This window comes from Aquarana catesbeiana, linkage group LG04, assembly GCF_042186555.1.
Source record: "Aquarana catesbeiana isolate 2022-GZ linkage group LG04, ASM4218655v1, whole genome shotgun sequence".
Taxonomy (NCBI): domain Eukaryota; kingdom Metazoa; phylum Chordata; class Amphibia; order Anura; family Ranidae; genus Aquarana; species Aquarana catesbeiana.
The window spans coordinates 319,636,059-319,663,629 of NC_133327.1; the positions used below are offsets into that span (position 1 = coordinate 319,636,059).

Below are 27,571 nucleotides of genomic sequence, written 5' to 3' on the forward strand. Positions count from 1 at the left end.
TTTTTTTTCTTTTAATTGATATGTAAATTAATGCAATGGAAAAATGCCCCAAGTTGAGTCATGTAGGAAGCATGTTCTAAAAGGACATTGATAAATGATTCCTATTGTCAGCTGGCTTGTAGCTGAGTAGTGTGAAAACACAATATTTTTTTATCCTGAGGATACATACATGACAACACGGGATTTATCTTTTTCGGCATAACAAATCATACATATTTTATAAGCAAAATGCAAATTGTTCCAACTAATTCTTTTATCAGTGGCAATTTACCAATGCACTATTTATTACTTACAGTCCATACATCTGATTACTGCACAGAGAATTATTTTCTTTGTTACATCCTATATTCTCATTAAACAGTCTAGAGTATGGACCTACAGTATTTAAGACCATAGTGCATGGAGCACTGGTGTGTAACAGCCAAAAGCAACCAGGGTTCAGCTATTGGTAGCTTAGGGTTTGCCTAATAATGGAATCAATGCATAAAGGCTGCCATGGATTACTCTTCCTTATTTGCTGTCATATATTAGGCTGCATTTGCATGGGTGTCTAAGTTTAACTGTGTTTAGAAGACTTTTCTAAAAGCAGCTGGACTCACACAATGCAAAGTAATCATGTTATTCATACATAGCGATTAGCACTGTTAGCTGCATACGATTTAGGTGCGTTTAGGAAAAGAAGGAAAGTGCTACATCCAGGTTTGACTTTTCGGTCCTATTTGTGGCTTTCTGCAGCTAAACATACATTGAGCGTACCTGCAGATAGCTGCAGTGCATGTAGAAGCAGAAAACGACACACTTTCTCTTTTCTTCCTGAAATGTTGGTTCTCATACATCCTCATGTGTTTTTTTTGTTTTTTTTTGTTTTTATCCTCATGTTGGTATTCATTCTTTGCAGTCATGATCTAACAATAGTTAGTAAGCTTTCAAAGGTAGACACTGACATTCTAAGTTTAAAATTTATCGAAATAGGTTTCTTATTTCCTCACACATCAGGACAAAATATCCCCTAGTTAGATGTTGGGATATTAGGGGATGCACCCATCTTCACTTTATCTGCCATTCTCTCTGCTTCGAGGCTGGTTCACACCAGAACAGGGTGCTGGAAAAGTGCGTTTTGTGCATGTTTCCCGCACCTCAGGTGACCACGCTGCCCTATGAATGTGGGTATCGGTGCATAGTTAAAGGCACCCCAAATGCAGATTGCAAACGCAGTGCGTTTGTGGGAACCAGATGGCACTGTTGCGCTGTACAATGTAGTTTGGTGCAGCATGTTTTGTGCATGCACTATTTTTTCCATGTTCCAGTGTGATTGCTACCCCACTTTTAAGTACATAATGGGGCTTATTTGCTAAAGCTGGAAAGTGCAAAATCAGGCTCACTTCTGCATAGAAACCAATGAGCTTCCAGGTTTTATTACCAAAACTTAATTGAACAAGCTGAGGTTAGAAGCTCATTGGTTTCTATGCAGAAGTGAGCCTGATTTTACACTTTCCAGCTTTAGTAAATAAACCCCATTGTGTACTTAAAAGTGGGGTATGCCTGTACTACATTTCAATTGCACAGCTCCATCTCCTTGCTCAAAAAACTACCAACTACCAACAAAGTGGAAGAGGAGGTGCCTGGGGTATACCACATACCTCCCAACTTTTTGAGATGGGAAAGAGGGACACCTATCAGCAAAAGTATGCAGGCATAGGACACACCCCTTGCCACGCCCCCTTAAAGGAGAATTGTACAAAAAAAAAACAAGTTTGGTTAAACCCACAAGTGCTTTTTTTACCACTACTATTTCTTTATATTGGCTTTTGGAATTTACAAATGCAGCGATTTAGAGACAGATGAAAGGTTTCGTGCTGGAAAACACTTTTTAATAGATTAAAAAGTGCATTTTATATACATCTATATAGATCAGACCAAAATGAGGGACAAATGAGGAGGAATGAGGGACAGAGGGACATTGCTCCAAATCAGGGACAGTCCCTTGAAATCAGGGACAGTTGGCAGCTATGATACCATCCCCCCAAGAATGGGGCATTGGGAAAAAACACCTCAATAAGCTGACACACCTAAACGCACCTAAACTCATTTACAAACTGCAGCTATCTGCAGGAAATATTTTTAAGTTTTCAAATGCAGTTTACTGGCATTTAGCTGCTGTCAGATACAAATGTCTGTGTGAATGTAGCCTAATGGTAATAGGTTCATGGGCAGCTAGTTCTTGGAGAACTTGCTGGTATAAGACACTAGTGAAATACCTGCATGTAGAATTGTGTGCATTGATGGGAAATTGTGAATTGATTTTTCTATTTATCATTTGATAAAGATTTTAGAGCAGAGGAATGGTGTGGTTCTCCAAGGAGATTCTGGAGTTGGTAAAACTGAAACAGTCAAGGTAGGTGCCTGTCATATATGATAATATAATTTTCATTACAAAATCAAAGAGTTGTTACAGATTGGCATACTGAAACAGAAAATAAGTTATATTAATGATGAACTCAAGACAAACTCCATATTCCATACATGAAATACATATATGAGAGCTGTTTCACTTATCGAAGGATTTGAATTTCTTTCCATTCAGTCTTTAGATTAAAACAGCTCTGCCCTACATCACAGCCCTGTCTAATAGGATAGGGGGAGTTGATCTTTCTCTGCTGCAGTTTCACTTTCATTTTCAGGTGCCCTTCCCACCCCCCACCCTGTAAAGGGAAAAACAGCACACAGATGAGATGATCTCTCTGTCACTTTGCTCTTTCCTATTAGCATGCCCCTTGCATTGCAGCAGCCTTGATAGGCTCCTTGTGCTGCTTCTGCCACCCACAGTCTGATATTTGATATGAAGGGATTGAAAGAGGCCCATACCAAGTCAAAACCAGGTACTTACACTGCTTGCATTTCCAAAATACACGCAATGATATATTGCTTATTACAGAGCAGTATTCATTTGTGTATTTTATAGAGTTCACGTTTAAGTCATTAGTTCTATTTTCCTGTTCTTTGTGGATAAATTCATAAGTATTTTCTTTTTGACCCCATGGACTACAGTGAAGGGCTCACCTCTTCAAAGCAGCACAATACTTCTCAAATGTGAAACTTTGCAAAAACATTTTGTTTCACAATGACCTAGTGTTTAGCCTTAGGCAGACAATATTACAGTGTTGATGTTTATACATCTATAGGCATTTATATGTATTCCATAGAAAACAGTGATAATTCTTAAGTGAAACCACTTAGGGATCAGCACTCTTTTTTATTAAGTAAGAGCAACATAGCAACAGACATCATATTACATGTTTATACTGTATATATAATAATGTATATACTGTACAATTCTCATTTTATATGAATTATGGTTTGTTTGTTTTTTCTTTTATATCGCTAGGGCCTGTCATATTTATTGGGGAATTTTGTTTTTCTCTTCACGTGTTCTCCAACAACAGACTTATCTGCACTGGGGAGAGTTTTGAATGGAACCGCTCTTGTAAGTTAAAATTTGTACTGAGAAAAGAGAATTAATTTGTCTGTAGAAAAAAAAAAATCTGCTGTATGAAAATTACAATGCATGCTTATACTTACTGTAATGCTCTCTTTAGCTTGAATTTCAACCCTGGCTGCATGTATATGTGAAGTGCAGCAAAATGGGCCATCATACCCACCTTAGAAATACAGTGGGGCTAGTAAGTGGTAGCATAGATTAGACTGTCATAGTAAGTTCAGAGCACCAGACAGTTTTGTTATTTACAATTTACATATGAAGAATGCTCTTCGAAGACGGGAACAGGGAATTTAGCTGTTGGGAATATGCCTATTGGTATCATGGCCCATATAAAAAAATCAAACCGGAGGAGAATCTCACCTCTTCCTGGTCTATATTTAAAACTTAAATGAAAGATTCTAGTTGGAATTTGACTTTTGTGCTTTAAAGTACAACTAAAGGCCCCTTGTATGACAGCAAGTTCCAAATCCAGTTACTATGTGATGCACAAGCCTCATAAAGTAAGCAAACAACTTGCTTTACCTTCCCTAATAAACCAATTCCTCCTTCACTTGTATCCTACCAGGCGTTACAGTTCACAGTAGAAAGTTTTGGCAGCACAGTCAGTGTTCAGGTCTAGCTGTGGCCATTTGCTGATTGACAAGCTACAGGATTGTGAATCTGTGGTAACAATGATGGTAGCAACCCCCTCCCCTGCAACATTTTTCCGTCACACTGTAGTGCAAGCAGGCTCAGCCTTCATGAGCGTGTTAACATTGCTCCAAAATCAGGAGCAGTGCAACATCATTGCAGCACCATCACAGAAGGCTGCATTGGGTGGACATTACTGGCAGACTCAACAGGTATTTGTAGGACTTATTTGAGGGACTGGGGCACCTATAATTAAGTGCTACAGCACATACTTATTAATGGGAGAACATACTTCTACTTTGAGTTTTTATTTTATAACTTGGCATTAAAAATTGCAGTTGTAACCTAATAAATCAAGCTTGAAGCATGAATACTGCAGATAGCCTAAATGAAACAGCACAACCTTTTTATTAGGTTCAAAGGTGAGAAATAAGACATGCTGCAAGTGTTCATATTTATTCAATCACTGTGTAAACATACATGTAGAGCACAGTTTTGCCATCTGTCTTTGCTCACAAAAGAGAGAATACCACAGGGGCTCAGTATTAGAAAGTACTTTAGTAACATAGTTACATAGTTTGCCAAAAAAACATGTCCATCACTTAGAAATAAATAAATAAAACACCTTGCATCATTAGAACCCTAAACCTGTAGTTGATGCTCAGAAAGGTGAACAGCCTTTACAAAAGTGTGCGCCAATTTATAAACAGACACATATCCATCAAGTCCAATCAAAGATAAATAGAAACCTTGCTTCCTCAACTTTAATGTTAAGATTTGCAAAACCTTAGAAAACATGATGTATTTTGCTCTAACATGGGAAAAGCTCATTCCAGATCCCCAAAGGCAACGGGATACTGCCTAGAAAGTGTTATCTGCTATAGGTAGAGGTATAGGCAGAGGGAGGTAATTTTCTCCCCACGCCATCTTCCCCTGGTACCCACCTTGTATGAGATCTCATAAGGTGGTTAGTTGGGTCATGGGTTAAATCCCTGCTGGTGGATTATTAGGTCCCCTGGCCAACTGGAGTTGAGATAACAGCCCATTATATTGGAAAGAGCAGGTATAGGCTGTCCAAGAGAGCCAGGTGATCCTGAACTTGTCTTGTCTATTGTGAAGTGCTGCCTTTAGGCATTCCATAAATATAAAGTCATTCAGTTTGTGAAACCAATGACCTTGGGTCGGTGGGGAGGTTTTTTTCTATACGTTTGGAATGCAGGCATGAGTTGCAGTCAGCATGTGAGCAGTCAACGAGTGCATTTAATGTTGCAGTGGTACCTTGTTGAGGTGTAGTAAATATCCTAAAGGTCTGCGCAGAGGTCCACTGATGTAAAATGAAGGATAATATTCTTAACTCCCATCCAGAACTTTTGCAGGGAGGGACATAGTTTTCCAGAGGGGGGGGGGGCGCTTAGCATCTTGCACTGTACATAGAGATAAGCAGATGGGGTACAAAATTGCCCTCATTACACGGACAATCAAAGGAGATCAAGGCTCTAGTAAAGACCTTGAGCAGCTAGGGAAGTCAGAAATGTCTGAGGTGGTACTCATCCCATGGGTTCAATTGATTATCCACTAGGTCACATAAAGTTTGTAAAGTCATCCATCCCTGTGTAGTCCGAAAGTGTACACACCAAGAACAGCCCATCTCAGCTAGAAGTATTTATTATCAGTGCCTGGTGGAAATTGAGGGTTATCAAAAATTACGTCAGAGAAGAAGGATGGGGATAGGCCCTTCTGAGTAAATATCTGGTCAATGATCTCACTCATGGCGCCTATGGTAGGATGTCTGTTTAGTGTCCTATAATATTTGAGTGGGATCCAGGGGAGAGCTGAGAGGGTAACCAGAGAGAAGCTTTGTTCAATTTGTACACATGGTTTGGATCTAGGTGACACACACCATGTCACCACTCTGGACAAGTAGAGATCTTTGCAATACTGCCCCAGATCAGGGAGATGATGCCCCCACTCCTTTTGGGGAGGATACATTTCCTATGAATTTAATAGCCAATAATATTTTGTGCAGTTAGAAATTATTCAGTCCTTTCTAAAACAATGTACTGAGTTGGCTAGGAATAGCTCCTCAAGAAAACGAGTCCACATTTTTACAGCCTTTATTCTAAAGCAGGGGTCTCAAACTGGTGGCCCTCCAGCTGTTGTGAAAGTAAAAGTCCCATGAAGCATTGCAAGGCTGACAGTTATATGTATGACTCCCACAGGCAGAGGCATGATGGGACTTGTAGTTTCGCAACAGCTGGAGGGCCACCAGTTTGAGACCCCTGCTCTAAAGGAACCTTTCTGTACACGGAGGTTACACCTCATTCTCTCCAGGTGCAAAGAGTGCCCCTTGTTTTTTGTGATAACCTTAAGCGAAATAACTTTTTACTAAGTTTATAAAAGGACTATTTATGTATTCATAAAAGGTGATCCTATCTACCCCCGATGTGCTCTTTTTAAGGGTGCATAAATTCAGTTTAGCTAATATTTCTTTAAAAGCTAAGATCATACTTCTCCCCCACTTTAGAACAAAGGCGAGGGAATTAATAAAAAGGATCTAACTGGTGCCATTGTTCATAGTAACCCATTAGCTTCTATATTTTATTTTTTAAACACTGCTTAAAAAATGAACATTTAAAATTTGATTGACTGTTTCGGGCAACCTCTCCAGTTGACACAAAGTTTTTCTCAAACACTTTTTTATTAATTCCTCCTATTCATTTATTTGGTAATGTTGATGTGTAATGTTTAGTGGTGCAAACAATCTGCGGACAGATACACAATCCTCTTAATCAATCAGTGATTTGTTTTGAATCTAGAAGTGTGATTCTACATACAGTATAGTCACTTGTTTGCTCAGTTTTGAGAATATAAAATGATCTGGCAAACTTTCCTCCCAAAGAGTGTGATTGAATGCCTGAACAAAAAATGCAAAATCACACATGGGTTGTCTTTATCTTGGGTGTTTCAATCACCTGTGTTGCTCTACCTTCAGAATCACAGTTTAGTGAGCTGTAACATGTCAATGTAACTGCAACAGGATGAATGTATTTTCCATGTATTTTTTAGGATGGATGTTGGAGCTGTTTTGATGATTTTCACCTCCTCCCTGAGCAAGCAATCTCTGTCTTCATGCACAATGCACGGGCCCTTTATGACTCATTCAGTGCCAGACTACCTAAGATCACTTTACAAGATGGATGCAAGGTCTGGAAGTGTTTACAGAGAATGAATCATGCTATTAAATATTCTTTGCACACAGTATTTCCTTATCTGGTCTTTCTACTGCATAACAATTTAACATTTTTTTTTCCTCAGTAAAGGCCAATCTGGTCAGTGGCTGTGTTTTCTCATACCATTACAGAGGAGTTGTTTGCATTTCTATATTACGTAATCTTACCCTCATGCGGTTGCGTTGTAATTACATTATTGAAAGCTATTAGCCCCATCTAGTGGGTGATTGCACACATAGAATGTACTGGTTAGCAAACACAAAAACAAAATGTCTATAGTAAAAAGTATATTCACTTATATTCCTGCAGTAAAACCTTAACAATTTATTTATTGTAATAAGAAATATCAAAATTAAATTTCAAAACTAAAGCTTTTATAGTTAAATTATATTCATTGCTTTACTGCAAGCGGGTACCTTTCATATGAGTTTATATACCCTAAAGGAGCTTAGAGTTCTTAGAGGCTGGGTTCACACTGGAACACGGAGCGTCTCCCAGCCTGGGTCCGGTGCTTCTCCATTCACCGTTTCAGATCTGATTTCCGCCCAAATTTTTGGCTGAATTTGGACCTGTAACGAACCAGAAGAAGCACAGGACTTCCATGTAATTCACACCGGAGCTGCTGCAGAGATATGTAAACCATCGCCATCTCCATAGAGAGCCGGTCACAATCTACTGCTATGCAAATTGGATGCGGGGAAACCACATCCAATTCGCAATAGTATGAACCCAGCCTTAACCCTCTTGTATTTTACTGTATTGTAACAGTATTGTCTCCCTTTATATTGTAAAGCGCTGTGCAAACTGTTGGCGCTAAATTAATCCTGTATAATAATAATTATGTTTTAACAGCAGCAGACTGCTACTTTTCAAACCAAAAGTGGATATGTAGTGCCGGAGGAGATCCCCAGACATCTACGAACTCTCATATTTTTCATTCTTTTAACTGCTAAAATAACCATAGCATGTGCATGGAAATCACCTGTTATCAATGTTACGTTGGTGAAGCACAAAAAATCCTGGATTATGATCAATGAAAAGCTGGCCAGTATTCAAAGAGATAAGCAAGCTAGGTCTGAAAAAGTGTGGAATTCCTGGATTGCTTATCTTTTTGTGAGGGGAGCTTCTCTTTTTTTTTTTTTTTCATTTTTCACTTTTCCTGTTATTGGTTCTGTTATACCATAATAATAATAATTTTTGGTAGTCTCCCCAACTATTCTATTTTTTTTTTTTTTGTGTTTGTTTTTTTCTTTGAGATTGAGACCATATGATTTGAGGTACCGGGCCCAGTCCTAGCTGACAACGCTTTCATATCCCCCATATTCTGGAGCTATGATGGATCACTAGCTTACTGTACTGTTAATGCTTGACACTACCTGTTGAGGTTTCTTGATGACTAGTTGCTGAGACATATGGGCTTATAGCCTTAGACAAATGGCCACGTCAATGAGTAAAGCCTGCATGCTGGGCCTAAAACTTTTTTTTTATGTAGTTTTTTATGTTTAATTGGTCAGGGTCACTGATCATATTGGAGAATGCATCCTTGTTTTGACAACTTTCTGACAATTGTTTGAGCATAAACTTCTGTATGATGCTTTAACAATTTGTAATAAATATTATTGGAACAAAAAAAAAAAGTCTTTCTTCTGCAAGGCAATATCATAATGTGCTAGTATGCACCGCATACTAGCACATTATGAGAGACTTACCTTGAAACAATGCCCTCCAGCGGGGAGTTGTAGAGCCCTCCAGTGGTGAGCTGCAAAGGTTTCCATCATCCCACAGTCAGTCCACAGCTCGCTTTGCAAGTTCCACAGCCGGTCAGGGACATCCATCCTGTGACAGGGGATCCCAGTTGCATATCCAGGCGCACCTGCATAGACTGTGTAAAGTGTGCCAGTGTGAGGCGAACAGTCGGATCGCCAGAAGAGCCTGCCTGTTTCCAGGATGTTCGTTTGGGCTTTGACCGCAGGATTTGGTGAGAGGGCACTTGCCTATCTGCAGGAAACAAGGACACTGCACATAGACAGCGTTACCTCACCTTTACCTACACTTACCAGAACCTGGATCTTGTGAATGGCCTGTTAGGCAGTCACAGTGTCCACCTTGTTATCCGGATACTGCCAGCATATCAGATACACTTTGCTAAGCAGGAGTTTAAATGCACCAACTAAAGTGGCTAGCTGAAGATCCAAGGCCTCATCCTTCCTCCAAGGGACTGGAGCCATGCGGGCACACACACACATACTCAGGGCTCTATGTATGTTGTGGGTGTGGGGGATAGTTTATCTGGGAAGTTAAGCCATTAAATGCTGATTTGAATACAGTGTTTGTAGTTGGGCCTGTGGTGTCAGGAGACAGAAGAGAGAGGTCTGACAAAAGAAAGGGTCATTCTTCTGCTCTTCTCCTGCCCAGACTCATAGAGCCAATTTATACAGAGTTAACCAATCTATATAGAATTGCCATTGCTTGCCATTACAGTAAAGACAATTTATGCGTTTTATTGCAACGTGTGTTTCTCATTGGTCCTTGCACTTACACTATTGCCAGGTGTGCCAGAGGGGGCTGAGACTGTTACTGGAGTTGAGAGGCAGCGTACGCAAACAAACATACTTAAACGGCTCCTCCGGGGGTAGCGCTACAAATGCACTTGTGCATTACCCTGATCAGCTCCATTATTACCTATAAATGTTAGAATCCAATGTAATATGGAGGGCCTGAGATCACTAGCCAACTGCTTGTTAAAGTAAAAGCCAGCTACATGTAGTTGGTATTGCTACTGGTACCAGTGGCTATTCTTAAGTGTAATTGTATTTACATACTACCTGAAGGGTCATAGATACGGGGGCCCACTCTCCCAGCTACCCCGGGATGGACAAGGCTTACCATAATACTTGAGTCTACTAGTGCTCAGACATGGAGTTGGTTAATCCAGATTTCACACTCTGTCAGATCCAAGTGGGCAGCCCATACCCTCTGGGTATAGCAGGACAACCTCTGAATAGATCTGCATTCCACAGGGTCCTCCTGCAGTGGATATTGAGCCTTGATTTGGCACCAGGAGTGACACTGCCAGAACGTTTTTATACTTTCATGCCAGAGTAGATTTCTGGAACACAGGGAGTGCTGGTTGCTTTGTTTGTGAATGGCTTGATTCTCCTTGGCAAGGGTCCTTAGGGCTTGGCAGGTCCCAGTAGATCCTCTACCATGGTGTAATGCTTAACCATCTCTACAAGTTAGTCCATCATCTGAGGTTTCCCATGGCTAACCCAATACTCCAGCTCATTAGGTAGTGTCCATGACAACCTGTTCCATGATCTGCGGTCCCTTTAACTTCTTCAGCAACCACTTTGTGGACAACTGCAATAGGTCCTGCATTTGATATCATGGTGACTGGCCAACATGATATTTCCAGCATTGCAACCGATGGCCCCAAACAGCCAGAGTCAGCTCAAGGTGGGTTAAGATCTCCCTCTTGAGCTTCGCATAGTGCTTGATATCGACTGCTGGTAGGTCATAGAAGGGCTTCTGTGGTCCCCCCGACAAAAACAGGCCCTCTGGTCCTGAGGCCACCCTTTTCTCACATGTACATTCAGTCATGGTCAGGGAGACTTCCACGTCATTATGAGGGGGAGGAGTAGTGCCATAATAGCGCATAAGCTTTTGTAAAAAAATGGCTAGCCCCAGTGCATCCAACTGAGCCTAGACAGACTTGCTTTGTACCTTCAACTGCTCTGCCGGAGTCTGCTGAGCCTGTAACAATAGTGCCAGGGTCTGGTCCTGGCATGCCTGGGCTTCCTCATGGCAGCAGTTGGCTTCCATGGAGGCCTGCTGCTGGGTCACTGTAGCTTACACCAGGGCTTTGACTACCTCATCTATGCCACCCTCAGAGGTTTGCAAGGCCTCTGCCTTGTCCAAAGTCCTGGTATAAAGAAGACCACACAAAATAGCTCACCATCAGTATCTCAATCCCAGATTTGGGCTTAGGGTTCTCATCTGTTTAAAGGAACCACAACCCAAATAGTAGCAAAATACAGTATACCCCCTGTCCAGGTCCCGTCCCGGGCAACCTGTAAACAAGTTATATTTTGTGCATTTAGGAATTCATCCAGCTCTTTTTAAAAAACAATCTACCAATCTGGCTAGAAATAGTTAATGAGACAGTCAATTCCACATTTTTACAGCTCTTACTGTAAAGAAGCCTTACCGTATGTGCAGGTTAAATCACTTTTAATCCAGACGTAAAGAGAGCCCCCCTGTCCTTGTAATGACCTGAAAGTGAATAATGAGGCACGAAAAGTAGCATAACCGTTAATAATCATTTTTTTTTATAAAGCTGCACTTATTCTTTATTATTCTGATACTTTTTTAAAGCTGCTAGAAAATATGCACTAGGGTAGTTTGCAGTTTGCATTTATAATTGTGCTTTTATTAACACTGATTTGTATTTGCAGGTTGAAGCACACCCCAATTGCAGACTTTTTCTCACTGTTTCCAAATCAGGATTCCGGAATCTACCTAAGGATGTACAAGCCATATTTAGAGCTGTCTCCCTGGTTGTTCCTGACCACACTGCACTTCTCAGGGCTAAACTTACCAGCCTTGGTTTTAAAGGCTCCAAGATCCTCGCTACAAGACTACAACTCATCTCAGAGCTTCTCAAGGAACAACTGTTAGTTTTCTGAATTCCTATGTGCTTTATAGGTTATGCAGTTACTAATCTCAACAGCACAGTTGGCCCAATACTACCTTCCTTTGTTTTGATTTAATATAGTGCATATTAGTAGAAACTGGCATATGGATCAACCTACCCTATTTGTCTACAGCCAAGACTAATTGTTGTAGCTTAGATGTTTAACGTTTTTTTTTTTTAACTACAAATAATGTTCATTCAACAGCATGCATGGTTTTAGGCATCTTGCACACTGCAGCTTGAAAAAGCTCATTACAGCTTTTTTTTTTTTTTTACTGAGCTAAAATACAGCCCATTCATTGTAATGTGCCTATGCATACAGGCACGTAAATAAGCACTTGGTATTCTTCAGTAAAAAATAAATAAAAAGAAAAATCTGCATTTTTGTTCAGTAATTTACGCCTTGTGCACGTGAATGCGTGCAAATACATGCAAGTGCGCATACATGCGCGCTAATGCCCATTTGCATATTATGCAGAATGAAAACGTGAGAATATATTTGCGTGACAATGCGCAAACGCATATAGGTGAAAATTCACCCAAATACATACAAAAAACAACCACATGAAATTCGGGATGAAAAAGTAGATGCTCAAACAGGAGTATCATGTGCAAGAGGCCTTATATATTACTTACCTTTTCTTTTATACTGAATTTAATAATGTTATTTGTATAATATGCTCTGTTCTGATGCATTTCTTCATCTTGTTGGTATCTTAGCTCAGAGGAATATCATCGACATATCAGTTTCCAGTCTATGGTAGAGGTCATATACCGGGCATGTCAAAGGCGGGAGATGGAGAAGACGATTAATGGTCGCATGGAGCTGGAAGGAGGAAGACTCTCCCGCTCTAGCAGTGCTATGTCTTATCAGCAACTTACAGCATTTGCAGCAAGTAAGATGTATTGCACTTTATATCTGATTCAAGGAGTAAGGCATGCATCAGGCTCACTGCAGATACTTAGAATAAAATTGGGGTTACAAATTAAGTCATATGAACATTCGCTTTTGACTAATTTGCAGCCATATGCATGCTATGATATTATTGACATAGATATGCGCTTAAATTGAAATATTAAAATAAATATTGTAAGCACATTAGTATCCTATTTGCACGCTAAGCATATTTATTTATTTTATCTGCTCTTGTATATATCAGGTCCTGTGCCAAGCTTAAAAACTGGAAACAACACAGACAAGAATAAAAAAGTCATCTCTTCTAACCCTGTTGTGGCTGCAATGAAGGAAAGTCACATCTTCGTAGCTGACGCGTTGCAAGATGTGCTAGGCCCACGAATGACGGGTGATGTAAGTAGTAGAGTTTTTTAAACTGTGTTTGGCAAGAAATTGCAGACCCAGAGCAGTGGGCTTGCATCATACACCCAAGCAAAGGGCAATACAATTACAGGGACAACAAGTGAATATGTGTTTCATTATTAACTCCGATCTTTTTAGTGGAAGAAAGGTTTCAGCCAGTGGTAATCCTGTCTTCAGGAGTATACTATGGGACACAGTAAATATAATTATCAATCATGAATCTTTACATATTACGTTTCTGTTTACAAGCTTTTTTTCTCTGTAGGGCCTAGGGCTTCTTCCTAAATGATTTATCCTTTGATAAATCTTTGAATACATTTGTTTACCTGCACCCAGGAAAACTGGGGCAGTGTGTAGAGGTGCTTATTATTGTTTTTCAGATAGACTTAGAGGGTATGATTGTTGTAAGCAGCACTTTAAATTGAGAAAACATCAGGCAAACATCAGTATATTTTTTTTTTGCCACACTTAGATTGCCTACAATAACATAAAGTGCCCAGAAGGGTTATATAGTATACATTATGGCTTAAAATGCAAAAATTTTTTAAAATACATTTACTCAGCCCCGGACGGGCCATAGGGAACTCCAGCCTTTGCTTGGTTGGGCCGGGGTCATCGGGCCACATGTCCTAACAAGAGCTGGCTAATGTGACAGAGAGCTCCAGAGGCTGAGAACCGCAACATAAAATATGCAATTATATCACTTTTATATCAAACACCTGGCTCTCATCCGCTGGTTTCTGTCTGCCGCAAGCCATGTGGGCTTCTAGGGAGTGACACTGATAAAGCAGGACTCTCTGAATCCTTCTGAACTGGTCCTCCCTTCAGCCTCACCATGTAACATGATGGCAGCACTTAGTGGTAGCTGCCTGTAAAAAAACTGGAGGAGGAAGACAGAAAACAGAATCTGTTACACAATGTGCATAGCCAGATTCTGTTTTTTACTTTCATATTGGGTCTGGTGTGGGCCTCCAGGGAGGGACTTTGACACGGGCAGGAATTTACTCTGCTCGAGTAATCCTCCCGCTGCAGTTTGTCACTTCTTGCGACACTCATTAGAGGATGCCGATGTTCATGGAGGGATGGTAGGCTGGTAGCCTAGGCAACCTGTCGGAGGAGGAGTAAAGTGGTATCAGGCTACGCACAACACAACGTGTTTAGAACACACTATAGGCATAGCCAGGTACTGTTGTTATTCTTCTTCCCTGGTGCTGTGCTGGTCTGCCACCCTCCAATAAGCCCGCAGGGGTCTTGGTCCTCCTCTCACAGCAAGTTTGTGAGAATCATCTTCCCTGCCCAGTTCCTATTGTTTTAGTACAAAGTAATTTAAATCTTCTCAGTCCCATGTTATATTATTAAATTGCAATTGCACAGTGCATAGAATTAATTTAAATGCTGTTCTCGTCTGGGACAGTCTCAGAGGAAAGTATTACAAAAAAAAAAAACTGTCTCTGCAGTGCGCACTTTAATAATATGTATGATGATTATGGATGTGGATTATATGCTCTGGCCTATTTTTTGTCCCAGTCCGGGCTTGCACTTACTTCATACAAAGATGTGATAGCAGTTTTACAAGAGTCCAACATTGACACCCTTATGCATTCTTTAGTTTGCACGGGCACAAAAATTTACAATAAATCGCTATAAGGTAACTGTAATTAAAGTATATTTCCCATGTGTTCAGTTTGAATGAAGCAGTAGCCATTTTTTTCTTTAGGTGTAGACTATTTGCAAAACAAGTGTCTTATGCTGGCCATACACTATACGAAAAATCGTCCGAAATTCGGTTATTTAGACAGTTTGTTGTCTAGTTCGACAGTTTGACAGTTCATCCTATGCATTAAGGTGAAAAAACACCTGGCTGTCACTGGCCCCCCAGCCCCCTGTTTTACTTACCTGACCCCCTTAATCTCCTCGGTGGGGACGCATTGTCCCTCTCTCCATAGGGTCCCAGCTCTTGATTGGATAGATTGATAGCAATGCAGCCATTGGCTCCCGCTGTTGTCAATCAAATCCAATGATGCTGGCGCCGGGGGATGGGGCCGAGTCCGGCATTTGTGTATGTGGATGCAAATGCTGGACTTGGGAGCACGCATGCAAGATAACCCCCTCCGGAGAGCGCTTCTCCTAAGGGGTTATCTGATGCGGGGGAGGAGCCGCGAGAGCCGCCGGGGAACCATAGAAGACGGTAACTGCTGCACAGTGGAGGTAAGTATGATATGTTTGTTATTTGAAAAAAATAAGAAACGATCCTTTACAATCACTTTAATGGGCACAAAATCGATAATCGTTGGGACGTTTTTTAGCCAAAAAAACGAAGTAAACGTTTGGAAATTTTCTACTGAATGAACGACAAATTGAAAGGTTAATATGATTCCTGTCCAAACTGTTTGCACTAGGTATATGTAAAAAAACGAACAAAAAATGCAATCATTTATGTCCATTGAATGATTTATCGGTCATTACATGATGGCACTATCGTTTGCGCTCACGGCCGAATGTTTCTTTTTCGAAAATGGGTTTGGACGATTTTTCATATAGTTTATGGCCAACATAAGGCAGGAACTATGGGGGTTATTTACGAAAGGCAAATCCACTTTGCACTGCAATGCAAACTACAAGTGCAAAGTGCACTTGAAATTGCACTGAAAGTGCACTTGGAAGTCCAGTCGCTGTAGATCCGAGGGGGACATGCAAGGAAAATAAAAAAACAACATTTTAGCTTGCACATGATTGGATGATAAAATCAGCAGAGCTTCCCCTCATTTCAGATCTACTCCTCAGATTTACAGAGACTGCATTTCCAAGTGCACTTTCAGTACAATTTCAAGTGCACTTTGCACTTGTAGTTTGCACTTGTAGTGCAAAGTGGATTTGCCATTCGTAAATAACCCCCCTAGTCATGTTTTTTTTAGCTAAAGCAAGTCACCCAGTTTTACGTTGCTAAAATAGTGTGGGTTAGCTAATTATTACATTGCAGCAGATGTCTAATCTAAAAAAAACCCTTAAAAATAGCATTGTCTTATTTGTTATGGTTTAGCTCATTTTTAATTCCTTTCTTTTTTGGAAACAATGACCAGACTATGGTTTTACTTTTTACAGAGTTATTTAGTGTTTAAACAGATTCTTGGAGATGTTTTTATGGGAATGCACGATACATCTGGTTCTAGACAAATCCTTCAAAAGGAATTAGAAAAAGCCATTCTGATGAAGGCAGATGAAAATAAATTATTTCCCCATTCACCCTGGTTGAACAAAGTAAAACAGCTCTTCAGTTTGTCCCTTGTAAATTCAGGTAGGCATGTACAACAGTATTTGTTATTTTATAAAAAATGTTTTTAGTAATATTTGCCCAGGAAATGTAAATATGTGTGATGTAAATGAAATAGACATCGCTGCCAGCTTTTGTGTGAGACCTTTTTCTTTTTTGATAGTTGTTCAAAGCATGTGAATATTACTGCCCTGGGTGACTGACTCAGAGAACACATGCATAAATTAATACAAACACACAGAACATAGGAGACATCATAACAATCAATATTTAAATTAAAGCATTGAAAAATATAAGTCAATGGTGATCAACTTACTTGTAAAAAGGGGCCTCAAGTGTGGCTTCTGACATTGTCAAAAGACCACACATAATATTCAGTGAATATAACGCTATAGAAAGCTGTCAAAGGCTACAGACATGCAACAGGAGATGGTCATAAAGTATGTATATGCTACAGGAGATGGTCAGAGACCATGCATGACCAAACATACTATAGGAGTTTTTTTGCAGACTGGGGTCCTGCATCAGTAAAGAGGCTTGTTACAGGAAATTGCTAGAGCTCAGTGCTATTGGAGCTCCTTTAAAATCAGTGGGTTTTACATTTGTGCTTCCTGTAACCCACTTTAAAATTACTTATTTTATATTTGACCGTTGTCTCAACAACATCCATTATAAAAACATAAGAAAAAAAGGAATTTATTGCCAGAGGGCTTCAAATTAGGCACCAGGGTTCTAAGGTCTATTAAATACTTACAGGAATAAGAAGCTATTGTTTATTTTTCAAGCAATATTTATATTGCCATGGTTTGCACAGATTTAATTATGAGTCTTTATTCTCCCTCAGGTGTGATTGTAGCAGGTCCACCCGCTTCTGGAAAAAGCTCTTGCATTCGTACCCTTGTACAAGCTCTCAACCATCTCCAGGTTTCTAGTGAGGAGCCAGCCCATAAAATTGTGAAAATCAACCCACTGAGTGTGGATAGTGGAACTCTGATGTTTGGAGGCCAGAATGCATCACACACGTGGCAGGATGGAGTTGTCACCTATGTGTGGAAGAAGGCTATCCGGGTAATCAGTTACTCAAAAAAAATAACCACATTTCTTTAATCTATTTCATAGTACCATAAAAGGAAAAGTCCATGGTCCTGGTGGACTTAGTTCAGTAAAATGCCTTAGATATTTCAGAAGCAAAATGTTTTTCTATTAGAGTTTTGGGTTATCTTGCCCAGCTTGTGGTGTTACAGCACCTCTATTACATTTTTCATACCATAAAATCCATTGTATAACATCCAGTAGAGTATGTGGGACCTCTCATAAGGGCCACAGCAATTACACAGACCTAGAAACCTAAGTGCAGATATATCATCAATAGAATCCCCTAGATATATCAGACATTGTCAGCTCCAACATCTCCAGCATCTTCCAGAAACTGAAATATCAGTTTAGAGTTGACTGATGCTTTAAAAAATTGTATACATTTTATATAATGGGTAATCTGCAAAAGAAGTAAATATGTTGTATTATATTATCTCTTATATTTACTCTATACTAGCTCACTTCTCTCTCTATCTTTTAGTGCATGGTGCATGCATGGCATAAGGTTTCCGTAGCACTAGGAGTTTTCCAAAAAGAGCACAGCAAAAACTGTTTATATGTGTAGAAAAAAGTGCAGCGCTAAAATATATGAAGAAAGTTGTTGGGCACAACTTACAAAAAAGTGCAAATTAGTGACCATATAATGTGAACAGTGTTGCCATAGAACACATATAAAACAAGAAAATTCTAAATACTGCAAAAAACTTGCATAAATCGCATATAAACCAAGAAATTGCTAAATACTGCAAATAAATAAAACTTGCATAGATCAAGCAAAACTGAGGAATATACAAGACCAAACGATCATATATATATGGAGAATGCTACAATAAAAGTGCAAAAAATATGAAAAATATATCGTTAATATTTAAAGGAAGTCCATAAAAGTGACTAAAAAATCTTCATATGAATATGTGACTTAGTGTGATTGCTTGACCTCGTGATACCCGTCACCTCTAGTATAAGGCTTACCGGACCGCCAGCGAACCCCTTACTCAGGGAGGTCAAAGAGCGCAAATTGGATCACAGATCCCCAGAAATGATCTCCAGATCTCCTGGGCCTTCTTGATCTTCTGGGCATCTCTTGTCAATAACCTCTGTGTCCTGGACGGTCTCTCAATCATGGTAAGTATCCCAGGTGTTCAAAAGATTGTGCACATCTTGCAAAAAAGATATGATACTCCAAATAGTGTGCGCAGAGAGTCACGCCCACGCTCTGCGCACGAGCGATCGCTTTTTAAACGTCTGTATACAGGACTTTTTACATGCTAGCAACTCTCTGTTTTAAACCTGTTTTTATGCTAATTGGAGACTTGTGGAAGCTCCCAAACAGCATTGTATCATTTACTCCAATAAATCTTCTTGATGAGACAATATCACACTATTTGGAGTATCATATCTTTTTGTGCACAATCTTTTGAACACTTGGGATACTTACCGTGACTGAGAGATCATCCAGGACACAGAGGTTATTGACAAGAGACGCCCGGGAGATCAAGGAGGCCCAGGAGATCTGGAGTTCATTTCTGGGGATCTGTGATCCAATTCACGCTCTTTGACCTTCCTGAGTAAGGGGGGTCGCTGGCCGTCCGGTAAGCCTTTCTTATACTAGAGGTGAGGGGTATCACGAGGTCAAGCAATCACACCAAGTCACATTACCATATGAAGATGCTCGATCTATGCAAGTTTTATTTATTTGCAGTATTTAGCAATTTCTTGGTTTATATGCGATTTTATATGCGATTTATGCAAGTTTTTTGCAGTATTTAGCATTTTCTTGTTTTTATGTGTTTTATGGCAACACTGTTCATATTATATGGTCACTAATTTACACTTTTTTGTACAACTTTCTTCATATATTTTAGTACTGCACTTTTTTCTACACATTTAATTTATACCTTATATCTGGGTTATAGTGTTCAGCTGCTGCATGCTGTTTTTTACCAAGCGCGGATATTACCCTCTTTTTTAAAAACTGTTTATAATTTTTTTTTTTTTTTTACCATAATAAATAAAGAAAGAAATATATACAAAATCATTATACATTTCTTTTAAAACTCATACTTCATCTGAATCAATTAAGCGCATGTTAGAATAACCAAATCAACAAATCACATTCTTTTTGTTAAAAAAATGAATCTCACGTGCCATGAATAAAATCAATTTGCTATTGAAATCTGTCATGTGACCCAAAGCCTAAGCAGAGATTTCATGGTTTCTGGCTACCAGGAAATTTGAGATAAATATCATTGGAGACAGCAGAGAGTCTGTTTCAGCCAGACAAGTCCATTCTGTTAGATTTGTGTTAAGAATAGTTAGGAGGATCAGCATAAAGGCCGTATCTTTAGTCAACAAATACAGGTACTCTGTTTGGCTAACTTAATTAGTATGGCTTTGTAAATCACCCACCCCCATGTTTTTAGCTTTAAGTATGTATAAGAGAAATCATAGCAAACTATGTAAAATTTTCAGAATTCTAATGCCGTGTACACACTACTGGACTTTCTGGCAGAAAAGGTCCGACGGAATCATTCCATCGGACATTCCAATCGTGTGTGCGCTTCATCGGACTTTTTATTTAAAAAATTCTGACGGACCTAGAAATAGAACATGTTTTAAATCTTTCTGACGGAATCAATTCCTATCGGGAAAACCATTCGTCTGTATGCTATTCTGACGGACCAAAAACGACGCAAGGGCAGCTATTGGCTACTGGCTATTGAACTTCCCTTTTCTAGTCCCGTCGTACGTCATCGCATTCTAAAGTATCGGACTTTGGTGTGATCGTGTGTAGGCAAGTCTGTTTCAGCTGAACTCCGTTGGAACACCGTTGAAAAAAACGTCAGAGTTCATTCCGACGGATAAACGGTCGTGTGTACGCTGCATTACTCATTTTAGCTAACTTGCATATTTAAAGTATTAATCCATTTTTTTATAATTCTAGAATCACTGCAATACATGGCTATGGTTTGATGGACAGCTCACCTGCGCTTGGACTGACAACTTTAACAGTGTTCTAGGGCCAGAAAAGGTAACGACATGTGTTTCAAGTGTCTTCAAAAAATATTAGTTTAACTAACAAGATGCTTACTTATAGACATTATTTCTAGCAATCAATGCCATTGGGAATAGACATTTAACTCAAATGTTGCAAAATAACTATTTGAATGTTGTAGTGAACTCCCCTTAAAGTTTACCGATTTGTCAAAGTATATTTAAGCCAAAAGTTATTTTTTGTTTTGGATAGAGTATGAAAGGGTGAAAACCACCTGTTGGGCCATTTTGTGCCATCTATGTCCCACCCAGGAGCTTTCCCTTTATTTATCATCCCTCTAGACACATCAGGAAGTGAAAGTAAAAAAAAAACCCTACAAAGTATGGAAAATTCTTTCTATGTTTCACCAGAAGTGTCCCCTTTGTTCCTGTTCCATTGGGAACACAACATTTTGGATTTTCTCTCACCCAGAGACAATGGTTTCTAGGATAAATAGAAATTAATCTCATCAGTTGAGACACAGATAGCAAAAAAAAAACTGTTGTGTTCCTTCCCTACTGACAAGCAGATCCAGCATCTTGAATACTTTCAGTCATTGACCGTAACAAACATTAAGGTTATGAGTTGTGAATTCACTCTAACTTGTTGCTAGTTTCAGATCAGGGAGCCAGGCACTAAAGCCAGAGACATTTAGGCAAGTAGCATTTTCTAAAAGGCAGTCAGCAATAGCAGTACATTGTTCTTTTTAACCTGTTTAGCTCCGGAAGGTTTACCCCCCTTCATGACCAGGCCATTTTTTGCGATACGGCACTGCGTTTCTTTAAATGATGATTGTGCAGTTGTGCGAAACTGTACCCAAATAAAATTTATGTCCTTTATTCCCACAAACAAAGCTTTCTTTTGGTGGTATTTGATCACCTCTGCAGTTTTTATTTTTTCCGCTATAAACAAAAAAAGACAGACAATTTTGAAAAAGAACAATATTTTTTCCATTCTGCTATAAAACATATCCAATAAAAAAAATGTAAAAAATCTAATTTCTTCATCAATTTAGGCCAGTATGTATCCTGCTATATATTTTTGGTTAAAAAAAATCCCAATAAGCGTATATTGATTGGTTTGTCAAAAGTTATAGTGTCTACAAACTATGGGATATAGTTATGGAATTTTTATTTATTTTTTATTTATTTTTTCTAGTATTGGCAGCGATCATCGACTTATAACGGGACTATGATATTGCAGTGGACAAATTGGACATTAAGTAACACTTTTGACGCTTTTTTTGTGGTGGGGACCAGTGACACTAATACAGTGATCAGTGCTAAAAATATGCACTGTCACTGTAATAATGACACTGTCAAGGAAGGGGTTAACATCAGGGGCGATCAAGGGTTAAATGTGTGCCTAGGGAGTGCTTACTCACTGTGGGGAGGTGCTTGTACAATGGAAAGGCAGAGATCCGTGTTCCTGCTTTGCAGAAACACAGGATCACGGCCTTCCCTACTGACAGAACGTCAGTCTGCCTTTTTTACATAGCCTCCATTCTGCTTCTCTTCCACAATCAGCGAACCCAGTGGACATCAAGTCTGCCAGATCCGCTGATTGTCTCTGGTTGTGTCCAATCACGGTGGGAGTGGGTTGCTGGTGGCACACGTGCGCGCCCCAGACCCGGAAGTGCAGGATCACGTACAGGTACATGATTCTGCACAGGAGAGCCGCCTTGCCGCCGGATATGTACAGTATACAGTTGGCAAGCGGTTAAAGATGATTCTCAATTTTTACATAGTTACATTTATCCAACTTGGGCCAATATAAACATATACTTGGCTGGTGTCCTTGGAAGCTGGAAATCACTGAAGTTGACACCACCATTCCAGAGATCTCCACTGGCTTCCAAATCCTGTGCTGAGCAGCTAGCGTGATACATTCTGAACACAGAAGATCAGCCACTCATCACAGGCGCCATTCAGAGAATGCTTTTGCATGAAGTGGAGAGTGTGAACACTTTTCATTCATTCAGAAAATGCAAAGCATTCACTGAATGGTGCCTGTGCTGAGCAGCTGACCTCCTCTATTCACAAAGCAGGCCAGCTGTTAAACAGCAAGTGGAGGTGTCAGGGCTGGGCTCAGCTCTTCCTTCTCTGAACTGGCTGCTCAGCTGGATGATATTCTGCTTGTCAGTCCTGCTTACTTAAACCGTCCAGCCCAGATGATCTCTGCCTTGTTCCGTGTGTGCTCAGAGTAAGACTCCATGACACCTTCCAGTGGGTCTCCTACAACCCATACCCAATGGAGAGAGGCCTTGGACCCACCTGTCTATGGATTTCATTGTGGAGTTACCCAACTCCCAGGGCACCACAGTTATCCCTATGTTGGTTGACCGGTTCTCGAAAATGTCTCATTGTATTCCACTTAAGAAGTTGCCCACATCTAAGGAACTGGCTTCCATTTTTGCTCGGGGGATCTTTCGCTTACATGGGTTGCCCAAGGTGATCGTCTCGAACAGGGGTAGTTAGTTTGTGTCATGGTTCTGGCGAGCCTTTTGTGCACAGGTAGGAATTCAGCTTGCTTTCTCCTCTGCGTATCACCCGCAGTCTGATGAGACCGCAGAGCGAGCCAACCAGTCCTTGGAGCAGTTCCTACGTTGCTATATTTCTGACTATCATAACAACTGGTCAGACCTCTTACCTTGCTTACAATAGTGCCTTGTCCCCGTTTATTGCGAACTATGGTTTCCAACCTTCCACGTTGCCTGACTCATTTGTTCCACATTCCTGCATTAGAGGAACATCTCCATGGTCTTCGTTCCACTTGGGCACAAGTCCAGTAGGCTTTTGCGACATGCCAATGATAGGTACAAACTCCATGCTGACCGCAGACACCTGCCTTTGCTTTCCTACCAGGTTGGGGACAGGGTCTGGCTGTCTACTCGCAACCTCCGACTCCGTGTTCCCTCTCTGAAATTGGCACCTCAGTTTATTGGTCCTTTCCGTATTCTCCCCAGGATTAACCTAGTGGCTTACGCTTTAGACCTTCCTTCTAATATGCGTATCTCAAATGTATGCAACCACTTTACCACCTCGGTGCCATGTCCTCACCCTGTACAGGTTGAGAACCATGAGGAGTATGAAGTACAGTCCATTGTTGACTCCCATAGGTTACGTGAGCGCTTACAGTACCTGGTGCATTGGAAAGGGTGTGGTCCGGAGGAACGCTCTTGGGTCTCATCCTCGGACTTACATCCCCCTGTCCTCCTCCGTGATTTCCATAGATGTTTTCCCCTCAAGCCTTGTGGTCCTCTGAGGGAGGGGGGGTCATTGAGGAGGAGGGGGTACTGTCAGGTATGGGCTCAGCCCTTCCTTCTCTGAGCTGGCCGCTCAACTGTCGGTTAATTACCAGCTGCTATCTCTCCACAGTGACTCACCTGTTGCTGATATCCTGCTTGTCAGTCCTGCTTACTTAAGCCGTCCAGCCCAGATGATCTCTGCCTTTGCCTGGTCAACATCACAGAGATTCTCTCCTGTTAAAGACTTGCTTGGCTGACGTTCCTTCTGGCTCCAGATCCTGCTTGCTGTTCCAGTACGCTGATTTCTGGCTCGTCTGACTATCCGTTCCGGTTACCGAACCTTGGCTATGTTTTGACTATGTTTGTTCTATTTACTTTTATTATTAAACAAGTGTGATTTAACTGTACTTCTGTCTCCATCTGATTTTCATGCTCCAGCGGCATTGGCCAGGTATGGTATATAAATAGTTACATTGGACCAAGCTGGACCATTGTAACTATGGAAAAATATACCACACCTGGAATTCATCTTTAAGTGGGTAGTGACAAAACTGTAGTCTTGCATTTTGCAGTAAAATTAATTCTAAATTATGGTATAAGGCTGGAGAGATTCTTGATGTTTGTGAAAAAGTGGAATGCACAGATACCTTGGTTAATATTTGTAAATATTGTATTCAGCTAGGTATATTCTGCCATTTTATTTTTTAATTGTTCTTAGGTGTTGCAACTCAGTAATGGTGACCATCTGGATCTCCCTGAAAATCTGAAGCTTATATTTGAAACAACTGATTTGCAAATAGCTTCTCCAGCGACACTGTCAAAAACTGTGAGTATTCACATTTGCTGTTGAATTCATCTCAGGATTTCACCTTAAGCTAGAACTTCTACATAGACAGTATGCCTGGTCTGGATGTGCTCTCTTAACAATATTTTATAACAAGCTCCTTTTCCTAGCCAGCAGGACTGTATTCAATATCTTTCCAATTTTCTCTCCTATGTTTATTCTTTTATTTATAGCATGATTATACTCAATATTAAAACCATCATTTCTGTATAGTACCATATTATATGTCTGTGTAAACCAAATACTTTGATTACCCTATTTATAATACTGAGCCATTTTATAATCTTAATTTGAGCAGCCAGGCACATGAAGGCTTATACATAAAGGATTTTTTAGGCCTATTTAACACACAATCACAGTGTGAGAAATTTATAAAACTCAGAGACAGTTTCCTTCATGCATTTTTAGAACAATAAATACCAATTATCACTCCAACAACTGAGTGATCCTATGAATATATAACATGATGAAATAGAATGAAATATCACACAAAACAAATTTATGGCAGGAAAAGCATTTATATGTAAAAAAATGTGTTTTTATAACAGGGAATTTTGTATATAGAGGGAGATACTCTTGGTTGGAGACCTTTGTCTAAGATTTGGCTTGATGGGAGGAACCAACAAGAAAATGCAGTAAGTATACTGTAAATGTATGCATACATTTACACACAGAATATTGTACACAGAATATACCCAGTTTCTTGTCTTGTAGACTTACCTAATAACCGTTACACCAATATGTGAGCAAAGACATACAGTACATGATAAGGGATGTGCATAATCATATAGATTACCATATACAGTATATAAAATCTTAATTCTCTATTAGCAGTAATTTGTGTGTTGACAAGAAAAAGCTTATTTTGTCTAATTTGAAAAGTTTTATACTCCTTCTTGTCATAGCAGTACACTGTTTCATAAAACCAATACAGTTGATATCAGTATGTATATAACTAATTCCTTTATTTGTGTATTTTTCATTTTAGGTTCTATCAAAAGCCTTCTATAGGACTTTGGATCCAGTGTTCAATCTTATTCTCTATGATACCAGGTAATTCTTTTTTAATATGGCAACAAACAAACCTAGCAAACATTACTTACATTGTGTTTTGTTGATATGGCTGATCTATAGCAAAAGCATGTTTCAAAGCGCTCAAACTACAACTACTCAATATGACATGATAATGTAGCATTCATACAGTATTTACTGGGCAATGCATAGTGTGAACTATGTTTGCATTAGTATTACTGCAGTAAATATTTACTGAACCATGCTCAGCTATGTCATGTGGCAGTTCAAAAAAAGTGTGCAGATTTACATTTCTTATGTAACCTATTCATATTTCCTGATCTATTTTACTTTTTATACTGAAAATTATATTATATTACATTATATTATTTGTCATATAATAGTTTAAGTGCTCCTGTCTTTAGATATATAAGATTAACAAAAACAGCAGGAATTTTGATAATCACACACGCATGCACACACGCACGCACACACACACATACATACACACTATTTTGTAGATTTGTGTAGATATATATTTTTAATTTTTTTTATGCTTTTGCCTGTGGAGCATATTTGCATTAGTGTATATGCTACATATGCTTTGTATACAATGAAAGCAATCGTTTGGTTCACTTAACTGATTGTATAAGTACAGCGCTGATTTTCCAACTAAAATTATTTTATATTTTAAATCTCGTTTTTGAGTAGAGACATAGAGGGGTTACCTCTGCTAAGCAGTCTGGCATTTTCATTGTTGATTACAATTCTTCAAAGAAGTCCATCTACTGAGATGTAATGGTTGCCATAGATTTTGGTTTTATCTAAATGGACACATAGTAATAGATTTGTTTCAGAGTTTTTCTGATTTGCTGTTGTGTTACTGATTTATTTTCTTCTACCTGTAGATCAGTGGTTTAGTCTATGCTAGCATTAAGAAGGATTCCATCTGAAATTGACATGTATATTATGTCTTTATCTCAAGGCCGATTATTCCGGTAACAGAAGTTGGCCTTTTCCATTCATGCACGAACCTACTTACGGTCATGTTAAATGACAAAGCTCAGAGTATTGGAGGACAGCTGCATATTGAGAGGCTTTTCGTCTTCTGCCTTATTTGGTCAGTTGGAACACTTATTGAAACTTCAGAAAGGAAAAGGTTCAGTGAGCTGCTAAAGGTCTACACCTCAGTGTAAGTGGCTTTGTTTTCTGTACTGTATATGCCTTTGTTATTCTTTCAATAAAGGTTAGTATGCAATATTACCAGGTCCCAGCAAATAATGAATACTCCTACTGCTTCTTAAAGGCTAATCTGCACATCTGCACTGTATCTGGTTTCTGTATTGTTTGAACAGACCTGATAGCAAGCAGCATAGTTTCAAAAAATCACTTTGTACAGTGTATAAACACATTCTGACTGTATTCTATATGCTTGAGGCCTATCAGAGTTTTGATTTCAGACTCCTCAAATGCGTAAAATGCTGCATTATTTAAAAGAGGTTTAACTGCTTCAGCCCCGGGAGATTTTACCCCCTTCCTGACCAGAGCACTTTTTGCGATTTGGCACTGCGTCACTTTAACTGACAATTGCGTGGTCATGCGACGTTGTACCCAAACAAAATTGACGTCCTTTTTTTTCCCACAAATAGAGCTTTCTTTTGGTGGTATTTGATCATCTCTGCAGTTTTTATTTTTTGCG

General features: G+C 39.6%; 1 protein-coding gene across 1 annotated transcript in view; it reads left to right on the plus strand.

The window, feature by feature from the left end:
- Positions 1–27,571, plus strand: part of LOC141141245 (dynein axonemal heavy chain 5-like) — a 334,052-nt gene that overhangs the window by 157,785 nt on the left and 148,696 nt on the right. Inside the window, exons 45-57 of the mRNA XM_073628924.1 lie at positions 2,327–2,395; positions 3,386–3,484; positions 7,196–7,333; positions 11,814–12,031; positions 12,773–12,948; positions 13,213–13,361; positions 16,473–16,665; positions 17,486–17,709; positions 20,681–20,767; positions 24,736–24,843; positions 25,410–25,496; positions 25,850–25,914; positions 26,858–27,064. Of these exons, the coding sequence (XP_073485025.1) occupies positions 2,327–2,395; positions 3,386–3,484; positions 7,196–7,333; positions 11,814–12,031; positions 12,773–12,948; positions 13,213–13,361; positions 16,473–16,665; positions 17,486–17,709; positions 20,681–20,767; positions 24,736–24,843; positions 25,410–25,496; positions 25,850–25,914; positions 26,858–27,064 (1,820 nt within the window). The remainder of the gene's footprint in view (positions 1–2,326; positions 2,396–3,385; positions 3,485–7,195; positions 7,334–11,813; positions 12,032–12,772; positions 12,949–13,212; positions 13,362–16,472; positions 16,666–17,485; positions 17,710–20,680; positions 20,768–24,735; positions 24,844–25,409; positions 25,497–25,849; positions 25,915–26,857; positions 27,065–27,571) is intronic.